Source organism: Scleropages formosus, chromosome 20 (assembly GCF_900964775.1).
Source record: "Scleropages formosus chromosome 20, fSclFor1.1, whole genome shotgun sequence".
NCBI lineage: Eukaryota > Metazoa > Chordata > Actinopteri > Osteoglossiformes > Osteoglossidae > Scleropages > Scleropages formosus.
In genome coordinates this window covers 11,723,249-11,751,124 of record NC_041825.1, presented here as the reverse complement: position 1 = coordinate 11,751,124, position 27,876 = coordinate 11,723,249, and the positions used below count along the sequence as shown (strand labels likewise).

General features: G+C 40.5%; 1 protein-coding gene across 1 annotated transcript in view; it reads right to left on the bottom strand.

Moving 5' to 3' along the window:
• snx29 (sorting nexin 29) overlaps nucleotides 1-27,876 on the bottom strand; it is a 109,999-nt gene that overhangs the window by 80,028 nt on the left and 2,095 nt on the right. Inside the window, exons 2-14 of the mRNA XM_018738845.2 lie at nucleotides 22,104-22,168; nucleotides 21,605-21,657; nucleotides 21,011-21,135; nucleotides 17,287-17,467; nucleotides 16,991-17,061; nucleotides 15,949-16,203; nucleotides 15,338-15,686; nucleotides 14,901-15,013; nucleotides 14,598-14,691; nucleotides 14,429-14,511; nucleotides 8,661-8,724; nucleotides 8,421-8,549; nucleotides 1,264-1,349 (exon numbers count right to left, since the gene is read on the bottom strand). Of these exons, the coding sequence (XP_018594361.1) occupies nucleotides 1,264-1,349; nucleotides 8,421-8,549; nucleotides 8,661-8,724; nucleotides 14,429-14,511; nucleotides 14,598-14,691; nucleotides 14,901-15,013; nucleotides 15,338-15,686; nucleotides 15,949-16,203; nucleotides 16,991-17,061; nucleotides 17,287-17,467; nucleotides 21,011-21,135; nucleotides 21,605-21,657; nucleotides 22,104-22,168 (1,668 nt within the window). The remainder of the gene's footprint in view (nucleotides 1-1,263; nucleotides 1,350-8,420; nucleotides 8,550-8,660; nucleotides 8,725-14,428; nucleotides 14,512-14,597; nucleotides 14,692-14,900; nucleotides 15,014-15,337; nucleotides 15,687-15,948; nucleotides 16,204-16,990; nucleotides 17,062-17,286; nucleotides 17,468-21,010; nucleotides 21,136-21,604; nucleotides 21,658-22,103; nucleotides 22,169-27,876) is intronic.

The window sequence follows — 27,876 nt, the reverse complement described above, 5'->3', positions numbered from 1 at the left end:
AAATATAAGGATATAAAGGCTGAAGGATTAAGGAAAAAATGGGTTTACAAGGTATAGCGCTGTATACTGTACATGCATGCATATCATAATCCGTATTGTTCATGCAGATGAATTCTAGTTTCCAAGTCAAAGTAACAGCACTCACTTCCACAGCCATGCCATTTAAGGAAGGGGAAACTCATATGAATGATTACCAAATTTGGAGATTTACATAAAAAGCTTCAGTTGCTGCACCTGTTTCTGGTCTTCTGGAGGACCCATGAAAGTGGTATTCTCGGTAATTCTTAAAGATGCTGCCCAGCAACACGTTTTATTAGTTATCACTGTAGCATTGTCGATTTAGTACCCCCACAGAGACAGCAGTCCTATAACTTACCAGCAGACACAGCGCTAAAGTTGTTAGATATGCAACTACTGGGAAGACACGAGAAGCAGATGAGTTGGGGCTGTGACACTCCTACAGTGAAAGGTGTGTTTGTCAGATGTATAAGAGGAATATAAAGCTCTGTGATGGAGATGCTACTTGATCTGCTCATCACACATACGTTGTATTCAATAAGTCCAGGTCCAAACAAACAGAACAATTTGCAACTGTCTCTGACACCTTTCAATACACTTTGCTTAAGCACCACATATGCCCACAGGCTGACGTCATCTAAATTCTTCTAGCAATTTTTCTGATATTTTGCAAAACCCTACAAACTTCGAGACAGGTTATGCTTCTCAATTATACTTCCATAAACAAAGAGCAGTATCAGCCACAGACACCATAGTCAAAATTAAAGATTTAATGACAAGGCTACAATACAGTATTACAGTACTGACCAGAAGCTGCAACTAAGCTTTTGTTTGCATCATGTAAATGTAAAACCCAAAAAAAATATATACTATACAAGGCTATCTATATATATATATATATATATATATATATAAAAATAAATCACGTTTAAAATATTCAAAAAAATTTTACTAGCTTCTATGTCTACAGTATTAGAGCCACCGAAAAGCAGCAAGTTGTTTTCATGTTTCAACACAAATTCACATGCATAAGAAATGCTTAAATAGTCTCAGCTCAAAACTTGTCAAGATGCTCCCAACAAGGCTAATTAATCATTTCAAATGGACTGTCAGAAGAGGGAGTTCTTAAAGCACAGAACGAGATTTCTGTCTGAGTTTCAGCAGGGGAACTGGTGGTAACCTTGCTTCTAGTAGGTCTACCCAGAGAAGCATAGGGTCTAATGAGAGTAAGGCTGGGTCTCTTACCATCATTACTCTGGCCACCCTCTCGCTTCAGCATCTGGACTGCTCCCACGTACTTCTTCAGTTGGACCTTGAGCACCTCGTTCTCTCTGGGGGGGAAGAACAGCAAGTAGTACTGCAACAGGCTTTGTTTTACTTTAAACACGCTACACATAACAGTCAGAAATTACAGAACTGTATTCTTCCACTTATAAAGCATTGTTAAAGTAAGAACTGAAAGATGAAATTTCAGTGAAAGGTTCACAAACAATTGGGACTGCACGACTCCAAAACTATTTCAGAAGTGAGCTAAATGTCTCATAAGAGTACCATTTGTTAATTTTTCAACTACATGTACCACTGGACAAGTTCTTTACCCGTTTCATTTGTGACAGGTGTTTTACATTTCCCACTAAATGCACAATATCAAACAAGCAAAGTTCCCTTCAAAAACAGAACCAAGTGTCGATGTAAGATTCTAGAAAGAATACCGGTAAGCATATTAACATTCTAACAACATTGGCTTTGATAAGCACGGGGGGGGGGGAACACTTTAAAGAAATGATCATAAATCCTAGCCAATCACTATCCAAATGAATTTCCCTCAGAACACGGCTTTGTGAAAGTAAGAACAGATTTAATACCATAACATTGTTAATGGCAAAATGTTATAACCGAAACTGTAGGGTTTACTCAAGAGCTTGGTGAGCGATTCATTAGTTGTGATCTTTATAAATACGATCAGTGAACCATCACCTTTTACAATCTTATCAGTTTCCATATTTACTACATCATAATATACTGTATGATTAACACCATGACCTATTGCTGAGTGACTGACACACTACTAAACAAAGAGTAAATCAAGGGGGCTTTGTGTCAAGGGGATTTTAACATACTGATCTGAGATGAAAAATTGTGAACTTCACCCAAGAACTGTACATTTGACCTGGCCCATCACTATGCATGTAAGGCTTCACAAGGACAGACATGACTAACTCCCAGGAGACATGTAAAATAACGTTGAGTGCTGAACGTCAACGTAGACTTTCAGCTTTCAGCAAAGAATATCATTTATAGTAAATGTAGCTACTCACAAGACTCAAAGCACAAAAGACAAATGTTTCCCAGAAACAACCTCGACCTAAGTCCAAATAATCAGCTTTCAGATCATAGTATACAAAAAAACAACATAAGTTTAAACATTAAACAGTAGTATATTACAGAAAGAAAAAAATATCTTCATATTAAAAAACCGCATTATAATAAAATATAACAGGACATTGTAATACTGGAAAAAACATAAGATACAGTGGCAGAATGAAGAGTAAAAATATTAAATACATAATAAAAAACAGAAAAGACATAAGAATCAGTAAAATATTTTGGACAAGGAACACTTCAACTTAATCTGCCATTAGTCAATGAACTCCTACATATAGAGATATACTTCCAGTCTTACACTTGAAGAATGGTTAAGTTATTTTATAACAGAATCAATGTGACGGTATGTATGGGCAGTTCAGGCATAAACTAGAACTGAGTAAAATGGCACAAAACTGGGGTTCCAGGATACTAAGGATATATACCTGAGCAGATCAATATCTGTAAACTACTTGTTTTAATCAAATGGTTTAATTAGGTCTTAAATGTTTCAATTAAAACACCACATTGTTTGTAGCTTCAACATTAAATATCAAGATTCCTTTGAGTGTGTGAGAGCCATTTACAGAAACCCCCCTGTACCCATCTATGGTAGGCTACTAAACAAAATGTAATAAGTGCCTAAAGTGTCCTCGAAGAATATGAACTGCTTGAGTGGTACAAAGCTGTTAATTCTGAAGGATTTACCCAAACTACTCACAATTACTGTCATTCAAGGTAATCATGCACAAGATGCACAAAAGCCAAGCAGGATCTTCTGAAACAGTCCTGCGATGGACTCTGATTTTTAAAAGGATAATTTTATGACTATCCACAGGAGATCCTATGCAGACTTCAAGTGCTGCTGCTCTCCACTGACCCTCTGAACCGTGTCTCTCCATGCAATCGCTCTAGCTTGGACAGCTACGCACCAACACTTCTAAAAGATGTACGAGATTCGGGGAAAGAAAGAAAGAAAAAGAAAGAAAGAAAGAAAGAAAGAAAGAAAGAAAGAGACAGACAGACCACAGAGACGTGTTCAGTGAACAAAGGTCTGCAAAAACCAATCTTTCTTTGTTATAGCTCCCAGCTCTTTTGTCTCCCAATTTTCTTATGCAAGATCCCTTTCTGAAAAAACAACTAGGTTGATGGAAAAAGCCAAAAAGGGAAAACAAAAGTGGGAAGAGCACAGCAGTCCCATCAATCTGTTTAAATAAGGGAAAAGGCTGAGCCCACGACCTTCAGTATTTATTGCTCATATTGTAGTTTACTGCCAAAAGCATCTCTTAACATCTCTCCTCCTAAAAGTATATTGATCTGGTTGAGAACTTGTAATTCTTCATATGGTTTTAAGGTCAGCCCTTGAGTTAATATAAAGAATAACAAGTTCAAAGAAGCCCTGTGTTAAAGTGGAGAAATCAGGCAAACAAATCTTTTTCACACGCATTTCTGTCTACTACTTAGAGCATTTACCGTTAAGGCATGGCATAATGAAATTACTTCACCATACATTTAGGTTTCAGTCTGAGCCAAGGTATGAAGCTAATTTTCAATTCAAATAATGGACCTAAGCATTGGCAAAGCAAATATATTACCAGATAGTAACGGTAAGGAATAGATAACTCACATTTCACCTCAATTCCTGTTCCAACATTCATTCTGCTAGTTTTACACATACAGCATATAAAAGGGGGTAAAAAAAAAAAAATCATTACTCAAACCTCAACCAAATAACATCATGAATCTCTGTTCACAAGAATGAATGGTAAAAGTAAAATTTCACAAGTAAAATATTTTATATCCTTTTTAGTGCAGGTGCTAATGATACATAAGCCCAGAAGACAGTGATATTATTGACATCAATCATTTTCCAAATCAAGTAACCAAATGAATCACACTGTGCCGGCACATGTGGAAAGTCCATTTTAATTTTAATGGAGGAGGAACTGACACCGACGACAAAATAAATGAAGCACATTTCCATAAACGCAATCTGAAAAGATTAAGGGTGCAATATGCAATCTATTCATAAATCAGTGATTAAAAATTTACTTTAAATAATGTAGGCTGCCAAAAACAGTTGAAGCAGAAAAGTTTAGAATGAATTCACGCATCAATCTACAGGTAAGCTTCACCTGAGACGCAATTTCCTTGTTAGTTATTTTTTCTGTATATCCAGGATCATATATCCATGATCATGCTCGGATCAATCCTTTACAGAGCCACTCCTGGAATATAGCGTAAATGTTTATATGCATCTCCAAAAAAAAAAAAAGAAACATGGTGATATTTCGGCTAAGTTTTATGCAGCTACTTGGCAATGAACATCGGTGCATATGGTGACGGAAACTAACTGTACTTAAGAGTCACATCTGCAGCTATGTCTCTTTCTCCTAAGGTAATGCACAAATTGTATTTTCCATGAGATGTACATCGCTTTGGAGAAAAGTGTCTGCTAAATGAATAAATGTAAATCCTGTCTTCCTTTACTGGCACATCCTAGTCTACCAAAAATAATATGCATCACATTACTCACTATTATTACTGTTCTTGGGCTGCATAAAATAACAATTACAGTTTAATGCATCCTGTGATCTGTGATGATTTACTGCCTATTTGCAAATAAAATTTACGCTGCTCCATTCAAGTAACTACTTCCTACATGGCACACTGCTCACGCAACATTTATTTCGGTATATTGTAAATTGTAGCGTATATTGAAAAAACCATATCCCAAAAAACTTTGTCAAATTCTTTTGTAACAATGAAACCATCCAAAAACTACCCTTTTACAGGACAATAAACCTGTCACAATCAACTAAGAAAGGTAATGGAGACCAAAGAAAATTTAAGTGACTACATGTTTCCAAACGTCTTCTCTATTTTTATTTTCTTTGACACGGGAAGTGGAAAACAGGCAGTTTCACATTACTCCCAATGTCATGCACTTTTATTTCCCCCAATCATTCAATCAAAATGTGTTTCTATACAGATGCTTCCCCTTCAGCACTGTCACACACTATTGTCATGGTCGATTTAATAAAAATGAAACCACAGAACTGACAAATCACTGACATTGTCAAACATCACATAATGTAACTCAATTCAAAACTTTTTCCCCATCCATTTTTCACCCAAAACCTTGCCCTCTTTGATTCTGGCTCCTCCTCTGCTGTCGACATGGGAATTCAGGTGTACTGGTGAAACGCAACATCAAGCAGAGCTGCTTGCTGGCAGATAATGGGATTGTGCTCCAGGGCCTTTCCTTGTACATTCCACATCTAAAGCAACGCAGACTTAGTTCTGCTGAACTGATGATGCCTGGTCTGTGAGCAAAAGCAGAACTCCTCTGAAAGCAGCCAACCTGGCTATTTTCCTCTCTTCCTTTTTTTCGTATTTTCCTCCCCTGTTGACACTACCTGATCTGATGTGGCACAGGCGCCTTTAGTACGTGGCTCATCCTTGCAGCTTGAGGACGGCTGAAGGGTGCTCCTGGCGGAAAGGGACGAAGGCACTGCTGGCCACACGTCTACTGAAGTGACAGGCGGAACAGCAGCACAGAGTGCACCGGTCTCACTGCTGGGCAAAAGCCTATTACCATCTGGGACCAACACACTGCTGGTGCCCAACAGGAAATTATTCTCAACTGGAGTAAAGTTGAATTTTTTCTCCCAAGAAATCAGCCAAGAGTGTGTGAAAGAGGTGTAACGACATCAAAGAGCTGCAGCTTAACCCTCCTGGTGTGCATAGAGAGATGTTAGTCTGGTGATCCTAACATACTTGGCCTATCTGCTAACTTTTAACTTTAAAACTTCAATTATTCTCTTGGATCGGTTGACTACACGCATGTATAGTATAAAGTTACACGGTAAGATTCTTTCAGTACAACAGACAGTAATACCACAAATAATAAATTCATTCTAAAATAACTCAAATTTAGCAAATAAATGTGCATTCTTGATAACATCTGTCTTCTTTAAGAATTCAAAAAAAAAAAAAAACCACACACACACACACACACACACACACACACACACACACACACACACACACAAGGGAATGCCATGGTAACAATATTAATTGACTTTACCATTATTTAAATCACAGCTTTACAAGAGCAAAGCAGCATCTCATCTTCACAAGTGTAGGGCAAATGTTTCACTTATCACAGCTTATGTTTTTATCTACTCAACAATGAATTAAACAAAATGCTTACACAGTGAAAAACTAAAACAAAGGTAACACATAATAATACATCTGCATTATTTATTAAACACTGTGGGTAATATTTCAATTTCTCGCCTTGCCTGCTACACAACACTTTTGTTGGTGTTTTTCCTTTCTGGTATAGTTTACCCTACCAAAAATAAACTGACCGGGTTCAATGAGTTTCATTAAAACTGCTTTGAAAACCTTTGATGAGAAGAATCCACACAAGCACAGAGAAACAGATTTGCGGGTTTTTTTTTTTTTTTTTGCGCAAGAGTTTTATCAAAAGGATTCCCGAAATTGCCGTTCTCGGTGGGGTTGGTAATGTTATTGAGTCTATGCAAATTTATGGATGGCCAGGGACCATGATCACTGCTGATGCAACGCAGAGGACTGAGCATCTGTATGAGGGAATAGTGAAAGGAGGGAGGGCTAGGGTACAAGGACATCCTCACCATTACAGAAACAGTCCAAAAATCCAGTCTCTCAGTCCTCAAGCAAGCACAAGCACTTATAAGGAGAGAACATACATAATTCATGACAACAAATAAGCCTGCTTAAAAAATGAATACTGCTGCCAGTTTGAAGGAGTAATGAGTGCCAACAAACAAAAGCTTTTCTTCTTCCCTGGCCATCCCCTATCTGCACAATAAACTCTGAACTTCTGACCAACTGACCTGCTTTTCTTTCTTCCTGCTTCTCCCATATCACAACATGAGCCTTCAGTATGAAGGGCGCCAGAGGGGAGAGAACAGGTCACCAAGAAAAGGGTAATCGTGGATAAGGTGTGCTCTTGGGTTCATACGTGACGGGCCAGTCTCCATGCAAAGTGTCAGTGTTATTGATCACACGTGGAAGGAAGCACCACCACTGTGCTCTCATACTGCAAGCGCTGAAAGGAGGTTGTACCATGCAGGCTACGAACCTCGGCTGTTCGCGAGAGGTTTACGTGAGTATGTGGGGGTGGCTGTGCACGTGGCGCAATAAAGCAGGACTCACCAACACGTCACGCAGAAAGAGCTTGACTCAAACTTGGGAAGTGATTTTGACACTCCCAGGTATTCATTTGCTTTCTTTAACAGCAAGCACTGATTGAGCATGCATTTTACACTAAGTAACTTACATCCAGAGCTATGAAATGGATGCCAACACAGCAACAAATACACCTAATTCTCAGAGAACTAAGGAGGCCAGAAAAAGTCAACTATAATGCAACATTGTCACGCACGCACGGACACACACACACACACACACAGTCTAAACCGCTTGTCCCATATGGGGTCGCGAGGAGCCGAAGCCTAAGCCGGCAACACAGGGCAAAAGGTTGGAGGGTGAGGGGACACACACAGGACGGGACACCAGTCCGTTGCAAGGCACCCCAAGTGGGACTCGAACCCCAGACCCACCGGAGAGCAGGACCCGGTCCAACCCACTGCACCACCGCGCCCCCCCAATGCAACATTGTCACAAATTCCTTATTTCTTTAAAAATATTACAAATTTATTTATGTCATAAATGGCATAGGGAGAGCTGGTTGCATACTGGTTAGAGCTCCTGCTTTTAGACCCAAATGTTTCGGGTTCAAATCTCACCTCTGGCTGTAGTATTCCTGAGCAAGGTACTTACCGTAAATTGCTCCAGTAAAAATTACCCAGCTGTACAAATGGGCAAGTAATTGTAGGTAGATTAACATTCTAAGTTGCTTTGGAGGAAAGCGTGACCTAAATGAATAAATGTAAACGTAAATGAATACAGCCACATATGCCCAACAAAATCTCTGGGTGGTAAATAGTAGGGTAAAGAAGAGTGGCAAATGTAAGGCCACCTACCTGGCAAGGGCCTGTACTTTGGCAGTGTGCCGTTCCTCCAGCTCACCCAGCCGTTTCCTCAAACTGTCCACTTCCTGCCTCAGGCCGGCAGAGTGCTCCATCTCCCCATCGAGCAGGCTGCGGAGGGATCTGGCCACGCACAGAACATCAGTCATAATTTATCACAACCTCCTCACACAGACAAGGTTATGAAAACCTGAGAACTAGGTGGTTACTTATCTTGAGATAATGAGAACTCACATGTTCTGTTCCTCCAGTTCATCCTTCCTGCTCATCATGGCCACAATTGCTTGTCGAAGTTCAGCTGTGGTTGGGGGGTGGGGGGGGAAAGAGAGAAATCTTTTCTTAATCTATAGAAGAAGATGTTTTTCAAAGAAAGTTGACTGCTGGCATTCTACTGAGGGGAAGAGCGTAGATTCAATCATATTTAGTGTCCCGCTAAGAGCTTTCTCCATCTGTCTGAAATGGTATCATCGGCACAATGCTATCATTTTTTTCCCCCCGTAACACTGCATTAAACTCATCTGGGAGCACAATACGACCATGCAGGCAGAATGGCTGGCTGGTAAAAGCAGAGAGAACATGAAGAAACTTCAGACGTAAGACGTTAACACTGATAAGTCATCCAGAAACTTTCCTCCCTTTCCTCTGTCAAACCCAAGGAAATGCTGGGTAACTTTTAAAGGAAAACCCATTCTGTTTTATTATTTTATGAAGAAATGACAAAACACAGGGGTGATATGGTTTTTGTGGAGTTTGCATGTTCTCCCAGTGTTTGCATCAGTTTCCTCCTACTGTCCAAAAACATGCATTTCAAGTGAACTGGTGACTAAATTGCCCATACAGTATGTATACGCGTGCATGTGTGCGATTGTCAACAACAGACTGACATTCTGTCCAGGCTGTACCTCGCCTCATGCTTTATTCCTCTGGGATAGGTTCTGGACCACCATGACCCTGCAATGGATAAGCTGCTACTTGATAACGAATGACAAAACATATTCAATCTTGGCCTCAACACTAATGTTTTTGCCATAATACCTGATAATTGTACCTTTTACAACACTGCATCAATTATGTTAAGAATAAACTCCATTCAAAGTACATACAAAGAAGCAAACATCCAGAAAGCCCCTGTCAGAGCAAAGGTCTCCAAAATGTGCGTGAAAGCTGTAAACTCAGAAGTGATGGAGTGTCTGCCTCGTTATTGATCCGAGTTCTTCCTCCAGAGAGGGGGGAGGCTACAGAATGTACTCCCGCCCCACGCCGTTCCGCTGCTGTGCTCTCAGATCAATAGCGGGAGTCTGGCTGCTGCGCGCATCTCCAGGAAACAATGGCCGCACACTCCCATTACCCTGCAAATCACCAAATTAAGCTCAGCAGGAGCTCAGGCAGAGTTATTTATAAAACCAAAAAATGCTCTGCCACAATCATGAGGAGCTGGAGGCAGGAGACTTCCGAAGGAACAGGCACAAGGGTGAAGTCAATCGAACTCACTCTCCTCAACTACCCCTATGGCTTTGGTCCTTTTGGTCAGGACCAATGTGTGATGTGCAGAAAAGCTTAACTTCCTAATTACGAAAAACTTCTTCATGAAGCACAAACATGTATTCAATAACTGAAAACGATGCAGGCAACTTGAACACTTAAAGCAGCACTTCCCTGCTGTAATTAACAAGCTTAAAGTCACTGTTTGATTTCTACTTAGCAGATGCCCTTAAAGTGAATTACATAGCTTGCAATTATTTACATTTCCCAGTTATACAAACATGCACCTTTATAAAAAGGTAATGCAAACAATTATGAATCAGCTGGATAAACAATACTTTATTCATTTCTATAACTGAACAACCTGCTTGGACCATAAAAGACCTAAGAAATACTTAGAGGTGAAGAGTAACAAAGCGTAAAGGCTTTATTAGTTACTAAGTGAAGGCATTTTATATGATTTAAATTCTCATATTTCTATGACTGGATATTTCATCAAAGCAATGAGAGGTTGAGGAGCTTTGCTAAATCATTAGACCATGGGTTCCTCTCCAGGGACACTGTCCCAAAATACTGGGGTCACTCCTAACCATCAGATGTAGTCAATATGTTTGTCTCAGGAGGCCCAAAAATCCAAGTTTGAGTGTACGAAACAGACAGTTCAGGGAACACCTGCAAGGTGGGCAGGTGCAGTTTGACAGTGCGAATGATGCACTCCCTGCAGGGAGGAGAGGGTGGAGCAGATTATCTACCTGAGGAGTCCAACAGATGACCACGCCCACTACAGAAAGTGTCCATCTGGAGAGAAAGCAGACACCGGCGCATCGGCAAGACACCCAGGATGCCCAGGCAAAGCATGATTTATTACACAGGGCTCCTCCCAAACACCCATTCCAGAGAACCGCTCAATGTCCCCTATCCTGTCAGTTACTCCTCCTTTCCCGATGATAAAAGTTACACCCTTTAAAGCGACTGACAAGACACGTTCATATCGAGTAAGTTCTGCTTTTTTTTTTTTTTTTTTAAAATGTATTTTGCTCCCCATTATGTAACGGAAATTTTGTATAAGCTCAGACAGCTCAGTAGATCTGAGCCATCTCTTACACTGATGCGCAGCTGGAGCCCAGAAAAAAAAAAAAAAAAAAAGCAAAGCTTAATAATAAGCTGAACACCAAATTCAGCTTAGGCAGCATGGTGGCACAGCAAGTAGCGCTGCTGTGTCATGGCACCTGGGTAATGTGAGAGGACGTGGGTTCGATCCCCACTCAGCCTGTGTGGAGTTTGCATGTTCTCCCTGTGACTGAATCTCTGGGTGTTCTGGTTTCCTCCCACAGTCCAAAGACATACTCTTCAGGTTCACCCATAGTGTGTGAGTGACAGAGAGAGTGTGTTTCACTGGTGTATGGACAAGTAACTTATTGTAAGTAGTGTATCTAGCAGTGTAAGTCACCTTGGTGAATAAGATGTGTGGACTGATAACGCTGCATAGTGTTCACTGGAAGTTGCTTTGGAAAAAAGTGTCCGTTAAATAAATTAATGTAAACATTACTACAAATGCTACCAACTTTGTTTCATCTCTAACGGACAAAGCATAACCAGCCGAAGGGTCACATCCAACACCACAGGCAACAAAGCACATAGTTGGAGCTATCAACACACGCTTTGGAGTTACTGGCTCCTTACTGATTACTCCTGTGCAGGTCATTAACGTAGCTGTATGCTCATGTGTGTGGGAAAATATAAAAGTCTATAGTAAAAATCTATTCTTCCCCAGAAGCAGATCCTAGGAGGTACTCCCACTGACACCATTTGTTAGTGACAGCTGTCCTTAGTGGACATCTGAGTGAAACATCATCTGGTTTCACCTATTGCTTGGAGCTCCAGAGGTCCCCCCCCCCCATTCCTTAAATAAGCAACACTACAGATCTGAGAAGCGCACACACACACATAGATCACAAGATGAAAAAAATGCAGATGCTTACTTAAGGAAAACAAATACCTTGCAGAAAAGTAAAAAACTATTTTCTAGGAAGTGATTTTTCATTGGCACTTTAATGAGACCACTATTTTTTTCCCCACCATGAGATGACTATCCTCTAATGGTCACCGTAAAGGCACAGAAGTTTATAAGCTTCCATATTACAAGCTGTGTGTCCCTCACAGATGCTAGGGTGTCAGTATAGTGCTATGCAATGCCAAATCAATGCCACCTTAGTAATGAAACACAGGGACAAGAAACCAGGCACTGTGGGCCAGAAGGTAGAGACTGGAACGCCAACTGTAAAAGCCTCAATATTCATAAAGGAGGGGGGGGGGAAATGTCCTTCAGGAGAACTGGGTTTAAATACCTTCATAAAATTGGGTAGTTTATGTCCTAGCCTGTTTTCATTTGATCCATGCTTCTCCTGGCCTGTGCAAAACAGAAGTTCTGAATTCCTAAAACAACACTGCCATCCACAGGATCTGGCTTCAAGATGAAACCTTCAGCTGCTGGTTCATCTTTTTTTTTTTTATAATCTCTCTCATAGTTCTAACCCACTAATGAGAAGATTTGCTATCATGTAAAATAACTGATCAAAAGGTACTCTCTAAAAGGTTTGGTACAGAAAATGTCATTAAATAAGCGACACTACAGATCTGAGGAGCACACACACGTATAAGATCAGCAGATGAAAAAAATGCGGATGCTTACTTAAGGAATTTACAGTGAGATTTTCTTTTCAGTCAATTAAATTATGAAGAAATAAACTGCTATGGCAGCCAAAGGGCACACTGTGGACCCATGGGGGGCGTTATCCTCTGTAAGCCTTGGCCTGGAGCACCTCCCAGCTCACCCCACAGCCGGAGGCCCCTTCCTGCCCCTACTGCTCGTACGCAGGGCTATAAATAAAGCTCCTGGGCCCCAACGCACCAAAATAGCCGGAGGAGGGCTTTGTCGTGACATCTGGAGGGTTGTGGAAAGGAGGCGCTGCATCTTTATTTGCGGGACAACTGCGGCTGGGGAGCAGTGGCGCAGCTGACAGGGCTTCCAATTAAAGCAGCGTGGATCCACCAATTAACGGCAGGGAAAGGAGCGCCATCATCTCCTCTCACCAGGGGCCAGCAGGCGTGCTCCATTAGTGCCGCATCTGCTCCATGCCTGCGTCTAATGGGGAGCATTCTCCCATGTACACACGAAAGTCAAGCTACATACTACAGCACAAAGGCAATGCAGCCATTTCTGTAGCTCACACAAAAATTAAAAATAAATAAATAAAAATAAAAACCAAACCACATTTTAACTCCTGCCTAAATAGACCTCGTTACACAAACAGGTTTAACACCCACAACTGCACTCTGTAGCACACTAGTATTATTATTATTCAATTTAACTGATGCATTTCTCCAAAATTACTGTAAAACGTTAGGTGTGTACACAAACTTTAGTATTGCATACTCATTACATACATTTATCCATTTAGCTGATGCTTTTCTCCCAAGCAAAGTACAATGTTAACCTACTAACAATAATTTCCCCATTTATACAGCTGGGCAATTTTGTACTAGAGCAATTTTTAAGGTAAGTACCATGGTACTTACAGGGTACTACAGCTGGAGGTGGGAAATGAACCTACGACCTTTGGGTCCAAAGGCAGCAGCTGTAATCACAACTCCACCAGCTGTCCCATTTATACCAGTAGTTAATTTTTTACTGTATTATTTCACAGGAAGCACCTTGATCAAAAGCACAACAACAAGGGTTGGAATTTGAACATGGCAAAGGCTGTAAGTACTACTCTACCAGCTGCACTAGAGGGAAAGAGCTTGTGTCACAGTTTCATCAGATCCAGAGTCTGGTTTATAAGTCACTTTTAACTTAATTATTAGTCAGACCATTTGTTGTTCATTCACCTTTTCATCTGCAAAATCCACCTACTCCACTAACTGGAATACAGGTCTATACCAAAATATTTATAGGGCTTTGAAAAGAAAAGGAAGGTGGAAAAAAGGAAGGAGAAAAAAAAAATAAATAAAATCAGGACGTCAGCAAGGAAGCACCAGCTTCAGTGACTACGAGCTGCGGACTGCACAGACTGCGAGCGCGGAGCTCCTTGCACCAGGGGAAGCAGATCCAAGTCAGTCCATCTCGCCCAGGAAGCTTCCAGCACAGCGCACTGCCCCTCCCAGTGGTGCATCAAGGAAACACTAGTGAGCCTTCTGCCAGAGAGGATGACTAAAGAGCAATGTCTGTTGTTGTTTTTCTCCAAAATTTACTTATTACCCCCATAACTGTACTACTAAAAACAATCCCAGAATGGGAAACCAGGTGGGAAAAAAATCCTTTATGTATGTTTTGACCACAACATGTTTGCATTTGCATAGCAATTGGGCTACGCAGGTTCCCAGAATGAGCAGGCTGCCAGGCCCAATAGAATCACCGGCAGCCATTGTACTTTTTGGTTTACATCCCCCGAATCAGACCATGCTACACGCATCGTGCTGCCTCACCAAGATGCAGCCGAGAGCAGACTGGCACATACCTACTGTCATTGACTCCGGCAGGCCAGGGGTAGGAATTACGCTACTGAGTGGTGCCTGCTGGACTGGAACACTGGGATCCACCCTGGAAGAGGAAAAACTCCATTCACACAACCACAGCTCCCAGATTTTTCTGTCCTATTCATGGAAGTAATGATGACATGTCCATACTTGAACTCCAGCTGGGATGGTGTTTGCGTGAGGTCAGCCACCAGGCCACTGCTCTTGGCCTCCACAGAGAAAGTCTGAGCTTCCACTGAATTCTCTGGAATGTAAACACATTGAATTTGAGCATTGGGAAGTCTCAGCCACTAAAGATACACCTGAAAAAAAAAAAAAAAACCACCAGCTTTCACAAAGGCTTCCAGCCTAATCAAGAATATTTTGCAATGGGTAACAAAAGTACGATGAGCCTTCTCAATTTGCACACCTTGGCACTCTAAAAACTGTAGAGGGCTGCAACTGTATACCTACCTTGCTGAGAGCAGGTGGATGCCACTGGGATGAGGAGGTCAGAGCTGTCGTTGTCATTGATCACCTGCAGCGGGCTCCAGGTGGACACACTCGACAGGCTTCCTATTATTACCCTGAGAAATGCCATGGGCATAAAGAGATGAGTGTTACAATACCATCTCCATGTCTTTACTGCTTTCTCATTCTACATTTTAATGAATCAGTTCAAAATTAAGGAAATAAACCAACTCTCCCTATACAATCCCTTAAAAAGAGGTTATTAACAAGTGATAAAGTTTATGGTACACATGAAGTGGCTTATGTCACATTGTGAAGATTTATCACTACTTATCCCAAAGAGCCAAGTGTAAAAAATATTCTTAAACACTCAAGTAACATCAGAGGTGATTACCAAGTTCACTGCATAAAAAGTCTCAAAGTAAACATGAGTAACACACCGTTCTCCACTCCGCTGCTCCTCCCCAGGCTCTGGCCTGCTTTTACTGTAGAGATCATCATCCTCCTCATCATTGTCAATACTTTTGGTGTCAGGCAATGCTCCATTGTGATTATGGGTGTAATCACTTCCCCAGCTGGCCATGCCAGCTTCAGGGCCGCCATTGGTTGTAGGCGATTCTCCACGGGGGTGCAGGACCTCTTCTGAGCTCCCCAAAGGCCCTCCACTCTTCTTCAGGCCGCCTCCCACTTCCCCTTCCTCATCCTCTGCTCCACCATCATCGCCATCATCAAAGGAGATGATGTTGGTGATTTTTTTCTTCCGTCGACGTTCCTTCCTCAGACCTGAGTCTGAGAGGAGAGTCGAAGTGGGTTACAACAGACAACAGCAGAACTACACAGTGCAGGCAACACAGAGGAGCTTTTCAATTTCCAAAAATAGTGAAATTAAAATAATGCTGATGGAGCACTTAATGACCAGATTCAATCAAAACACTCGCTGGTCACTGTGAATCTAACATCCTCTGTAACGCTGTCACAGGACGACGAATGGCATTTTGGCAGATGCTTAGTGACCCGTGTCCCGAAGCGGGGGTGCAGTTTCCATTCCTACCTGCAGAGGCGCTGCGTGGGAGGACAGGCAGCGGGTCAGAGTGGCATTCAGAGCGAGGGCTGAACCCAGGCACCACGGCAGTAGCAGTGCTGATCTCGCGCAGGAGAGTGCTGACGCCTTGGGTGGACTCTTTCCACAGGCTGCTCACACCCTGTGTGGACTCCTTCAGCAGGTTGGACACGGAGGGCCCACTCCGCGTCTGCCCATTCAGGTCAGTGTTGTCAATATTGATGGCAAACAGGATGGAGTTCAGACCTGCCCAACATTATCAGAATGCAGAAAACAACAGTTTTTCCAGCAACACGGTAACATGTCCAGCCACTGATAAGGACCAGAGCAGTTACAGCATTTATATTTATTGATTTAGGTGATGCTTTTCTCCAAAGCAACTACCAGTGTGAAACTTTCACTGGAGCAGATTTTAGGGCAAGTTCCCTGTTCAGACTTAGATCCTTTGAGTGCAATGCAGCAGCACTAACCACTTCATTCCCAGCTCCCACTGAAAGTTAAAACCACCAAAAAGATTACACGCATTACATAAGAGCAGCATGTGGGGTTACCAGAGCCTGATTCCTTTTCCTGAGCAACTGATTCATCTCAGCCAGGCCTGTCATATCAAAAGTTGAATCACTACTGGTGCTAAGAGCTGGCAGCAATGAGGTAAAACATCAGAAAAAGTAGACGGCACCAAAACTTAGACACAAGTGGAGCCTCAACAATTTTAACTTAAGTGGTTTGACGAATACACCGTTTGTCTGAATTTTGCATGTGTGCATACTCGTTTTCTGCACTGCTAAAGCAGCAAATTGCATTTAGCTCAAAATAAGACATTTATTGTTTTTTCCTCCTTCAGATCCAAAGCACATTAATGTCATAGTTCTGTATGTCCGAGACATTCTTCTTCATGAAACTGGCTTTTGCGCGCTTCAAAACAGGGCCATTATTTCTGGTGTTAAATTTTGACCTGAAGATAGTACTTAAAAAAACACTCAAAGAACCAGTCAGCATAATGTCATTAATCCAAGATGCAAGGTAACCTTACCTGCTGCCATGGTGGGTAACATACTGGCTCTCTCTTCATCAAGGAGGAAAGCACAATCTTCATAGAAGACACTAGAAAACATAAGCACACAAACTATGGCTCTACTCTGCACTACATGTTAGGATCTAAGCCTTCTCTTCCAACAGTATGTATACTACGGAATCTATCATCGCAGCCACACCCTCAGGCGAAATACCAGAGAAAGGGAGAGAAGGCATTCGCTTTATTTTCTGCGGGCCATACGATCACAGGTAGCGGTAGCGTAGAGGGCTCTCCTTAGGTTCGCACAAGCCCACCTGAGCCGCGAGCGGTCAGCCAGAAGCATGTGCAGGTAGCGCTCCAGCGAGTGCTCATTCAGAGCACAGCGCAGCCAGGCCCGGCCGCGGCCCAGCTCGGAGGTGATGTGGCGCAGGGAGTAGAAGCGCTGCAGCTCATGTCGGTTCAGGTGTTCCTTCACATACAGCCAGAAGGACAGCTCTGAAACACAGGCGTGGTCACATCACTCTCAGCTGTCAAGCTACGCTCGGTTCCGACGGCGACGCAGTCGGTTCTCATTTTCACTGTGTCCTACACCTGAGAATACAATAACTGGCATCTCCACATCACCAGCTTTACACAACACGTTACAACTGAAGATGCAGTATAACTCCGATAAAGTGTTCAAACCACCAAACTCAAATGTGGATGTATAGAGGAAAATGTCAAGATCGTGGAGAAGGCCTGTAGCCAATCTGTCCTTTATTCATTCATGAGAAAAGTGCAGGAGTAAAACTCACATTTACGTGATCGATATGTTCCTTTGCACACCATTCTTCCGGCTTAATTGGGCTCATCAGGAGTTAGTTATCAGAACCCACTGCTGTATTCCCCACAAAACACAACGGAAATAGCTCCAAATCTTCAAACGCACTTTATCATTAAAAAGTCAAAAACATCAAAGTGATGAAGCTAATTAAGTAAATAAGGGAGGAGAATAAAGGAAGTCAACAGCCCATCAGGAAGTGAGCTTGCCTCCCTTGACATACGTATTTTGTTGGAAGTATTTTTACATAGATCATGTAACCTTTGCACAAGTTCAAAAATAATACTACCACAAAACACAAACTGTGTTTTTCCAAAAGATGCTCCACCGATGCCCATCAGAGTCAAACATTTTCACATTTCAGTAAGCACGTGAATAAAAATAGCACTGGTCACAAGGCAGACCTCTGCCATTCTGGGGAATATTTACAGCCCACATTTTTCAGTACATGGAATATATGAAAAAAAGAATAAAAATGGCAACAATGTGCACAAGTCTCGATCATGTCTTACACACATCTTCAGTTTTACTGTAAACTATTAGGAGCTTTTTCAATCACTAGGGAGCACAACTATTTTCGGTTTCCCAACAGTTCAACGGTGAACACCTCACAAAGCAGTTGGTTTCAATGTGACACTTTCAAGAAAACTATCAGCATTTCCTACAAGCGCTTCGGACACAACTTCTTCTACACACTACAGGAACATTAAACAACTGCCAGATGGGTTTCATGTGAACATACTTGAGCTCAAAAAACAGGATGCTTCATAATACTATTGGTAGATGTAGTCATTCAGGCTGTAGTACCCTTGAGCAAGTTGCTTACCCTGAACTGCTCCAGTAAAAATTACCCAGCTGTATAAATGGGTAAATAACTAACTAGATTAATACTGCAAGTCACTTTGGAGAAAAGCATCAATTAAGTTAATAAATGTAATGTAATGTAATGTCCCAAGACAGATGTGTCAGTCTGCTGTTTCAAACATTCAAATTTGACAAGTCTACTATTTTTAAGCTTTAATATACTAAAATGTGGTCGGTCCAGAATTTGATGTTAAACTGAAAAAATTAACTTTTTCCTATTAACAAAATTATCACAGATGGTAAAGGTATATGCTGTAAAGAGAAATAAAGGGATTAACAGTAAATATTAATTACACATTTCATTCATTATTTAGAAATTATTCTTTAAGTATAATCTTTGTCATTTATTAATTATTCACACTAAATTTAAGTTTAGTGCTATGGCAGAGTTCTACAGGTTGCAACATAAATAAGCAAGTATATTCCACTGGTAGAGCAACAGGCCCCAGACGCCAAATTCCTGTGTGTGTGTGTGTCTATATACATTTATATGCAACTGCGAAATGCCATCAAAAGTGTAAAAACAGTAAAAATTATGTGACTCCCTACCACTTGTGTGCTGTGTACTTTCTTAACATTACTTCCCTTCTGAAAGTTCTCTCTCGTGAGCAACATGTTTCAGCATTGCACTGTGCGTTTACATCCTCTCTGCCAAGAAAGGAATGCTCCCCATTTAACATTAAAACTTTATTCAAACACACTTTGCATCATGATGATAAACTGCACAGGTACTAAGTAATATTTCTAAAACCGATGGACATCACTCAATATTACTCATTTCAGTGAACACTTGATCTAAAATTCATTATATCATAGCAAAAAAATGAACTGATTCGCCTCCAGTTCAGGGTTTCAAAGTGAAAATGAGAATAAGTAACAACAGTTACTTATGGTGACCAAAATATGGGTAAGATTTTCAAACTTTGCAACATAACACGCAAACTTTCAGGCCTGCAATACTTCCGGTATTTGACTATTGGCATTAGGTGAGCAAACCGTCTCGGTGTATTGCTTTTTAAGCATGAAAAATACCATGCCATATGGTGCCGAAGCACTGTCGGTAACATCTACTTCTGTGAGGCTGGAATGATCTTATGAGGCACTCGTGGGTGTTATATCGGATGCCGACTTTGCCAAGCAGCCCAGAGTAACCAAGGTGTGGACATTACCAGACAGTATGTTAAGGATTACTGATAGTGCATACATTTATCCTTTCCTCCTCATCCGGCCTCTGCGGCCTAAGACCCAGGGCCTAGTGCCATCCTGCCTGGACTAGAACCCAGGGTCTTTCACTGGTCTGCCTCCCCGCCTGATCCTATCCAAAAGGATGATAGCTCATTCAGAACCTCACAATTCGGCAGAGGATATTTGTTAGTCCTTGGTCGGCCCCAGAACCCTGTTCTCTGCCAAGATCTGTCCTCCCTCTCCAGCTACTCTAACAGGCCTTGATACTAAGCCATTCTGGCTATGTTGTGAGGGACTGAGCACCTGGCACCAAAATGACTGTAGAACCTCTTTAAACTGCCACAGAGATGTGACAAAATTTAGTACAAATTGTTATGTGTTGTTGCATAATTGGTTCGTTGTGCATTCTGATCATTTACTCACAAGAGACTATTGTCCATACAAATTTGTTTATATTCTCCTTTCTATTATGTGCAAGCATTCCTCCACTTCCGAGTTCTTTTAAATTATTTCACTCATCACGAGAAAGAAGAAAATGCACTTGACATGTGTGCGACACAATGAGTATTAAACAGCTGAGGGGCCTTTCTGCTCATTAAAGCTTGAACACGAGTGAGGCACCAATAAGAAGTGTTATCGTTTCACTCATCAATCAATGGAAGGGGGCACAGTCACGTCACAAAGAACAAGCAGCTGCCTTATGTTTAAATGTTCCACAAAAGGAGAAGTTCTTTTTTTAAACAGAAGTTCCTTCCACAGACTGACTCACTTCAAGGTTAATCAGCATTTATTCCATAATATTCTAAGTACTGCAGCACGTTTGAAGCTCTTCAGTTTCGTAAGCACGCAGCAGGTGCCTGCCTAACCTCAGAAAAAGAACATTTCCCTTTTCTGTCATTTTTAAGAAGGTCTCTTACATAATATTTCTGGTTTCAGCAGTAGTATCAACACCTGGTTTTCCTGTGTTGGCTTCCTGCCACATCTGTTTCCCCTTGTAGAGACGAACGTGAGAGTCACTCTTTCTGTAAATGAGGCCGCCACTGGTGCCAAGACGCCCCCTGCCTTGGCTGCCATGAGATGAGCTCAACTCGATTGCACAGCTAAAGCTTGTTTACGTTTCTCTATGTGTACCCGACCATGGGGAAGCCCCATCCCGGCGCTGGTAGTACCTGCTTCCGTTTTGCTGGTGAAACCGGCCGCCTGCTTGATGGCGGCTGCAGTAAGAGCCAGACCCCGGCTCTTCCTCAGACCATGCTGGAGGACAGTCTCAAACTGAGCGCACAAGCAGATCACCCTGCAGGGGCACAGGGTCCTGTCAGATGGCATCCATTCAGGAACACTAACGTCGCAGGGACACACAAACATGGCGACAGCTTCGTAGTGCATGCAAAGACAGATCAATGTTCAGGGTCACAGGGTCAGCTGTCAGTAATTATCTAGTCCTTCACATCGCTAAAACAGCCTTGAACTCTGAACACAAACACACTAAATGAAATCAGGCAGCTGCTGAATGCAGGACTTCATTTGTCCAAAAAGCAATACTTCTACAAGCATCCGGTTAGTCCTTTTCTGTTTTGTGTGTGTGTAACACCACATGGCAACTTGCGGAAACATCCACTTAATTGACACATAGATATATAAAAATATTTCTTAAAATGTCTCCTGCTCATTCTTTCTGGCAAGGATAGTGAAGAAAGAAAAAAAAAAAAAGTTGGGAAGAATGTTGCAGAAACCATCTAACAGACAGTGCATCTCACGCTCACCTGCTATCAGAGTCTGAGGCTATCTCCTTTCTTCCTCCAAAGCGGATCTGACACTGAAAATTTATTTGAAAACATTATTTGTATTATTTTTACTCTTACTCTCTAACACTTGTACTTGCACTTTCAAAGCCAGGCCTAAAGAAGACTTAAAGCTACAGGGTTCATCCTGACATTTTAAATATCATGTACTGACCACCATTGCTAAGAATGACACAAAACTTCCAAGTACAGGTTGCTATAGAACAATCATCACACTAATCACATAATTAATTCACTGCTGCCCTTCTCAACACATTCCCCCAGAACAGTGAACTAGCAACTTAAATGTGGAAATAAAAATTCTGGGAATGACAGGTAAGTCAAAACATTTAAATCTGGTTCTGCAAAACAGTTTAAATACAAACCCATGCACTCAATTTGACACAGTGGTAAATGACCAGCCTTATATTACTTTGTGCTTCCTGTGTGGAATCGGAAAAAACAAGGATTTTGATCTCACCTGTTTGACAGCATCCAGCAGTCGTTCTAGCAAGTGTTGCCTTTTCGTGTCATTTTGCTGTGCACCTGAAATGTAAAGCGCAGTTTATTTTTCAGTGCATAAAAAGAACACCTTGTTGCCTGAAGGTGTCTAGATTCATAACTTTTGTGCAACTTTTACAGTGGATTGTACCACACATCTCAAACTAATGCAGCCACGCAATTTGAACAAACCACGGTAAACATACAATAGGTGTAAAACGACATCTGTTAAGATACATAACACTTTATTTTGACAGCATTACCAGGTTCAGTGCAGGAATGTACTCTAAAGCATCAAAACCTGAATCATTCAGATTTAAATGTAATGTAAATAATTTCCAGTTAGATTATGAACACATAGCAGCTTGGGTCTCAATGATGTTACTCACAACCTTATGAGTATAAATCATGTTGCTGTAAAGCAGACCTGCCCTTGTATTTGGGATGGACTTTGTCATACCAAAGCAGTTTTTTCCACTCAAAAATTTTCTTCATATTCTGCAAACTGTGTCTTTCCGAAAATGAAAATGTATTTAGCACGTGAGACAGATGAGTATTAAATAGCTAAGGGACCTTTCTGTTCATTAAAGCTTAAACATGAATATGGAACCAATGAGAAACATGAATCCACCTGGGCAATACTTGCATGAGACAAACTGGACAGAAGAGTGAAAGAAAAGTAACCAATAAGGGTCCTACATCTCTGGGAACTGCTGCAAAAGAGCTTTGAAGACATGATGGTTCATTTCCCGATCAAACTTTTTGACCAAATTCCATGTAAAATAATAGGTGTGAAACTGTGTACATGCAGGTAAGAGTAAAACAGAAAACATCAACATAAGAAAACCCCAAGTATAAATTATGAACCTAAATTACTATAAAATAATAAATAAAAAAATTAAAGAATTTAATTGTAAGAGTCCTTACGTCCTGTTCTAACTGAAGGTAAGACTGACCGTAATGGAACGTCGAAAAATTCTCATTACAATCTAACAAAATGTCAGCAGCTTCTTCCAGAGAAAAAAAATAAACAAAAAGATTGAAAATGTCTTGCTTGAGAAGGTCTTTCTGTTGTTCTTGTAGTATCGGCACAGATGCCGGCACACACGAGAACAGAACGGAAAATATAACAAAATAGATGGGGGGAAAAACCCTGGTTATCAGTAGCTAAACATGACATCTATCTTGCAGCTCAATAAGGGTCAAGCCTCAAGTTTCAAAAATGCCATTTAACAATTTTGTTAATTTTAGATGTGAGAAATCCAGGACTGTGGGGCAAAAGATCATTTCAGTCAGAATAACAAGCCAGTATAGTTCCACTCCTATCCCTGGTCACTTCCATTTCTTTTTAAACATTCATTGATTTACCGTGTCTGTCACCGTTCAGTTAGTCACTTAAAATTCATACAATACAGCTTTATCTACAAAGTAACCAAATCCATGTTCATTTATCCTGTAAAAGATGCATTTCAATCATGGGGAGCCCATCTTAAGTCATGATCTGAGACTAAGTGAACGTTAAACGTTGACATGCGGTCAGAATTTAAGTGCACTACCTTCATTGTTCTATGCCATTGTCAGAAGGGGACATTTACATTTATTCATTTAGCAGATGTTTTTCTCAAAAGCGACGTACATCTCATACAAAATACAATGTGTGTTTCACATTAGCAGAAAGAGAGACATGGATGCAGACGAGTGAATCTTAAGTGCAGTTAGTTTTGTTCCACCATATGAACCAAGGTTCATCACATGAGTAGCTGCAGAAAACGATCAGAATATTCACGATTCCTGATTACCTTCCTAGTAATATTTTTTGAGATCATATAAACATTTACGGTAAATTACAGAAGTAGCTGCACACATAACCAATTGGGTATCAGTCATGTGTGTTGTGAAGAAAGAATGACATCCCCAACCGTTCCCTAGTTTTCACCATAATTTAGTCGTTTTAATTTCTGTATCAAACTGTTCCCGGCAACGTCCACGTGAACAGGCAGGTGCCTCCGAGGAGTGCCCCCCCAATGCTCTCCCCCTGCTGCAAAATGTTCTACCAAAAATCACATAACCCCATGTTTGCCCAATACCAAACACAGTTACTAAGGAATATCAATGTGGCTTGGACTTAAGAACAAGAATCACTCATCACATCCAATGCTTTTTAGGCAGGTAGAAACATGGTGAAGCACCTTAACCAGAGGAGAGTTTAATGACCACTACAATCGTTCAACGTGTGCTGATCTGTAGCAGCTCTTCTGCGTCCAATCTCAACACAAACGCTAACTCTTGAACACCAAGCTATGGCGTGAGCTGCTGTAAGCCGTATTTCTTTGGAAGCGTAACCCTTTCCGTCTGTTCTTTCTTTAGCTCAAACTGCATGACGAGGCACGTCAAAGAATGAAAGTATCCTTAGCTAAACTACGACACGAATGTTGTTTTTAAAGAAGGTATAGGATGTAGGATGATTATACTTACATATTTGGCATGGAAAGGTATTTTTCTGCTATGATCAGTAGAAGATCCCTCTATAAATCATGGGCTGAGTCAGCCATCTACCCTTCCGCCACTAAAAAAGTTTTAGTTTTGAACGGCGTGATAATTACTTTTGGAATGTTTGGACACCATTTCGGACCTTTTCAGACGGTATCACCCTTCACAACTATTGTAATCTTTCCCCTTGTGTTGCATTATGTATGTTTTTTTTCCTCCATTTTCAGCATTATATACAGAAGTGATTTCTTCCTTAACATTGCTGTGACCCCATTCTGCTCTTCTTAAAATTAAAACTTAGTTAAAACAAGAAATGCCAGTCTCACTATCATGGAAAAACCCCAAGCATTAACTGTTTTGTTACCCATGTTTCTTGTACAAGAAATATGATCTTTAGCACCTTTAAATGTAAACCATAACATTTTTTTCAGTGAAAAGTTAAAGAACTATTTGAAGCTATTTAATCTGTGGGAAGAAAAAGTGTTAGGCTGAAAAAATAAATATTCCACACACTATCTACACAATTTCACAGACTAAATACAAATAACACTCTCCAAAGGAACAAATTTAAATCACAGCCTGTTATTCAGTTAAAGACGACAGAGAGAAATATGAGCAGTTTGTGTAGAATTCATGTGTCACTTCTTTACGACATTTAATGAGTTCATAGAGGCACTTCCTCTCAACAAATATGGGTGGGTACACTTCAGAAAGTGACAAGTGTATGTTTTTTGCATATTAACGTCCACTAGTACCTAATAATTGCTATAACTATTGTTATGTTGCTCTATTGTTGTACATTTCCAAAGCAACTTGCAGTACTTGAGTTTACACAGCTAGGTAATTTTTACTGTATCACTTCAGGGCAATTACCTTTACCAAGGGCACTGCAACAGAAGAGAAGAATGGGATTTGAACCGGGAACTTGTACATGCAAATGTTCTTAAATGCAACCTGCTGCCTCATCCATACTACTCCTTGACTTATTTACACATTCTCTGCTGCAAAAGAACTAGGTAATGAACTATGTTTACCAAAGGTGTACCAGCAGCTCAAGCCGCATCACAAAAGAGTGCAGATAGTGGCTCAGCAGCTCAGAGCAAGACAGGGTGTATGGATGTCCCGACAAGAGATCAGCTCAAAAACACAACCAATCTATCTTCATAGAGGAAATGTAAACACCAAAACAAGTCTGGGCATAACCTACTTTTTGCACAAACGTACAGATATCTTCTTACAAAGGCAACAGTAAAAAGTGCTGTGAAGTACTGCAGGAGTGAGAATTCAAAAATATTACAGGCAAAAAAAATATCCTTTGCCACATACTTTCAATTTCACAATGTATCAATAAGATTTGCACTTTCTTTTCAGAAACTAAAACTTTAGAATGCAAAAACCTATGTGATAGAATTTTTTATTTTACAAAATGTTATGCGAGAGTCACCAGCATAGAATAAGATGTCTTTTTGCATCAATTCCATTATAAAAATTACCAAAAAAAAAAATCTTTCAACCCTTAGGTTTTACAGAGTTGACAAAACAGCAAGTTTTTATTTCTCCACACCATTAGAAAACATGAACACTAACAGTACTCAGACTACAGAAAGCATTAAAATATTATGGAATGCATTATTTTACACAACATAAGCTTGTACATTTAGAGAAAAAAGTGAGAATATCCCACTGATATTTCAGGGTTGTGGCCAAGGTTCGTACAAAAGTTACCAGTACATCAGCAGGCATCTTTCATGACTGACTGCATTTCTGATGTTGTGGTGTTTCTTTCAACCAATTAAGGCCAAACCACAAACTGATTTATACTAGGTGTTTTTACATACGAAACTTGCCTAGCTGAGACAGGTTTGGTGTAACAGTAAATATTTGTCAAAACTATCATTCAAGGGTAATTCAAAATTTCAATCCATCACCACAGATACTGTTAGGCAGTTAAGGTAATTATCTTTCTAACATTTTAATACAAACTACCACACTTGTCCATGAAATAAACAATGATAACATACTATATGTTTTTTGTTGCACACACATATACAAAAAAAAAAAAAAAAGGGCAAATTTAAATGGACATACAGAAACTTTCTACATAATGTTCTGAAAGTACAATGCAACCCAAGACAAAAAAAGTGTAACCTGTTCCTTCTTTCTAAACATAAGGATAGGGAAGTGAGCATTTTTGAAGGTTTTCTGGACATCTTAATCCACAAAGAGAACAAAAATAATGCAAAGAGCAAAAAAAAAGTGTTACAGTAAATTAAGGTATGACGACCAGGAGTATCAAGGCAGTCTGCAAAGGTTCTGGATGAAGAAAATAAACACTCCACTCTCAAACAATGGGGTGCTATACAACAACAACAAAAAGAAAAGAAAAAAAAAAAAAAAAAGAGAGCAGCTAACAAAAATCAATACCCCTTTTCATACAATAGTCATTATTCACAACAACATCTCCCATTAAATAGTCATTTTACTTCCAAAACAGGTATTCTAATCTGCAGAATGCCTTGTATCAGACACTTTGTCCGAGAAACACACTGTGTCTGAAACCCAGATCATGGTCCTTGTACCTCAGTGTCATCATTCTGTTTGTTTCCCTTCAGTTTGGTCATGGTCACAGACATAGTTCCTCCATAATAAAAGCAACTACATACTTCCTACTTCCTATCACACTAGCTAGGCCAACCAACCCTAATTATTTACCCATTCACAGAGCAAGGTAATTTTCACTGGAGCAATTCAAGGTAAATACCTTGATAAACAGTGCTACAGCAGAAGTGGAGATCATTAGTTAGTACCTATGCACAGCACCTCAAACAGCATCTGCTTTACAGAGTGAAAGACATAGGCAGTGATGAGTAAACTATTTCTTTAGATCATAAATATCCAAGAGCCAAATTATCAAAGTATCTTCACTCAGCATGTACTCTGTCATGCCCTATTTTTGCAGGGTTGACTCCAGAAAAGAGGACATTAAAAGAAAAGCTACAAATAACTTTTGACTCAAAATTTCTGAAACGTGTTCACATTATCTTCTGAGTTTAGAAGTTTAATTGTTAGACTACATTTTGGTCAGGTAAATTATTTCTTCTCTGGAGGAAAGAATTGTAATTTCACCCATCACAATGAAAATTTGCTTCACAAAGTAATATCAAAGAACAAATTAACCCCGTTACACTAGAAATGAGAGAACAGAACTATCTAACAGTATCTTCTAGAAATATTACCTATATTATGATGAATGTTCACACATA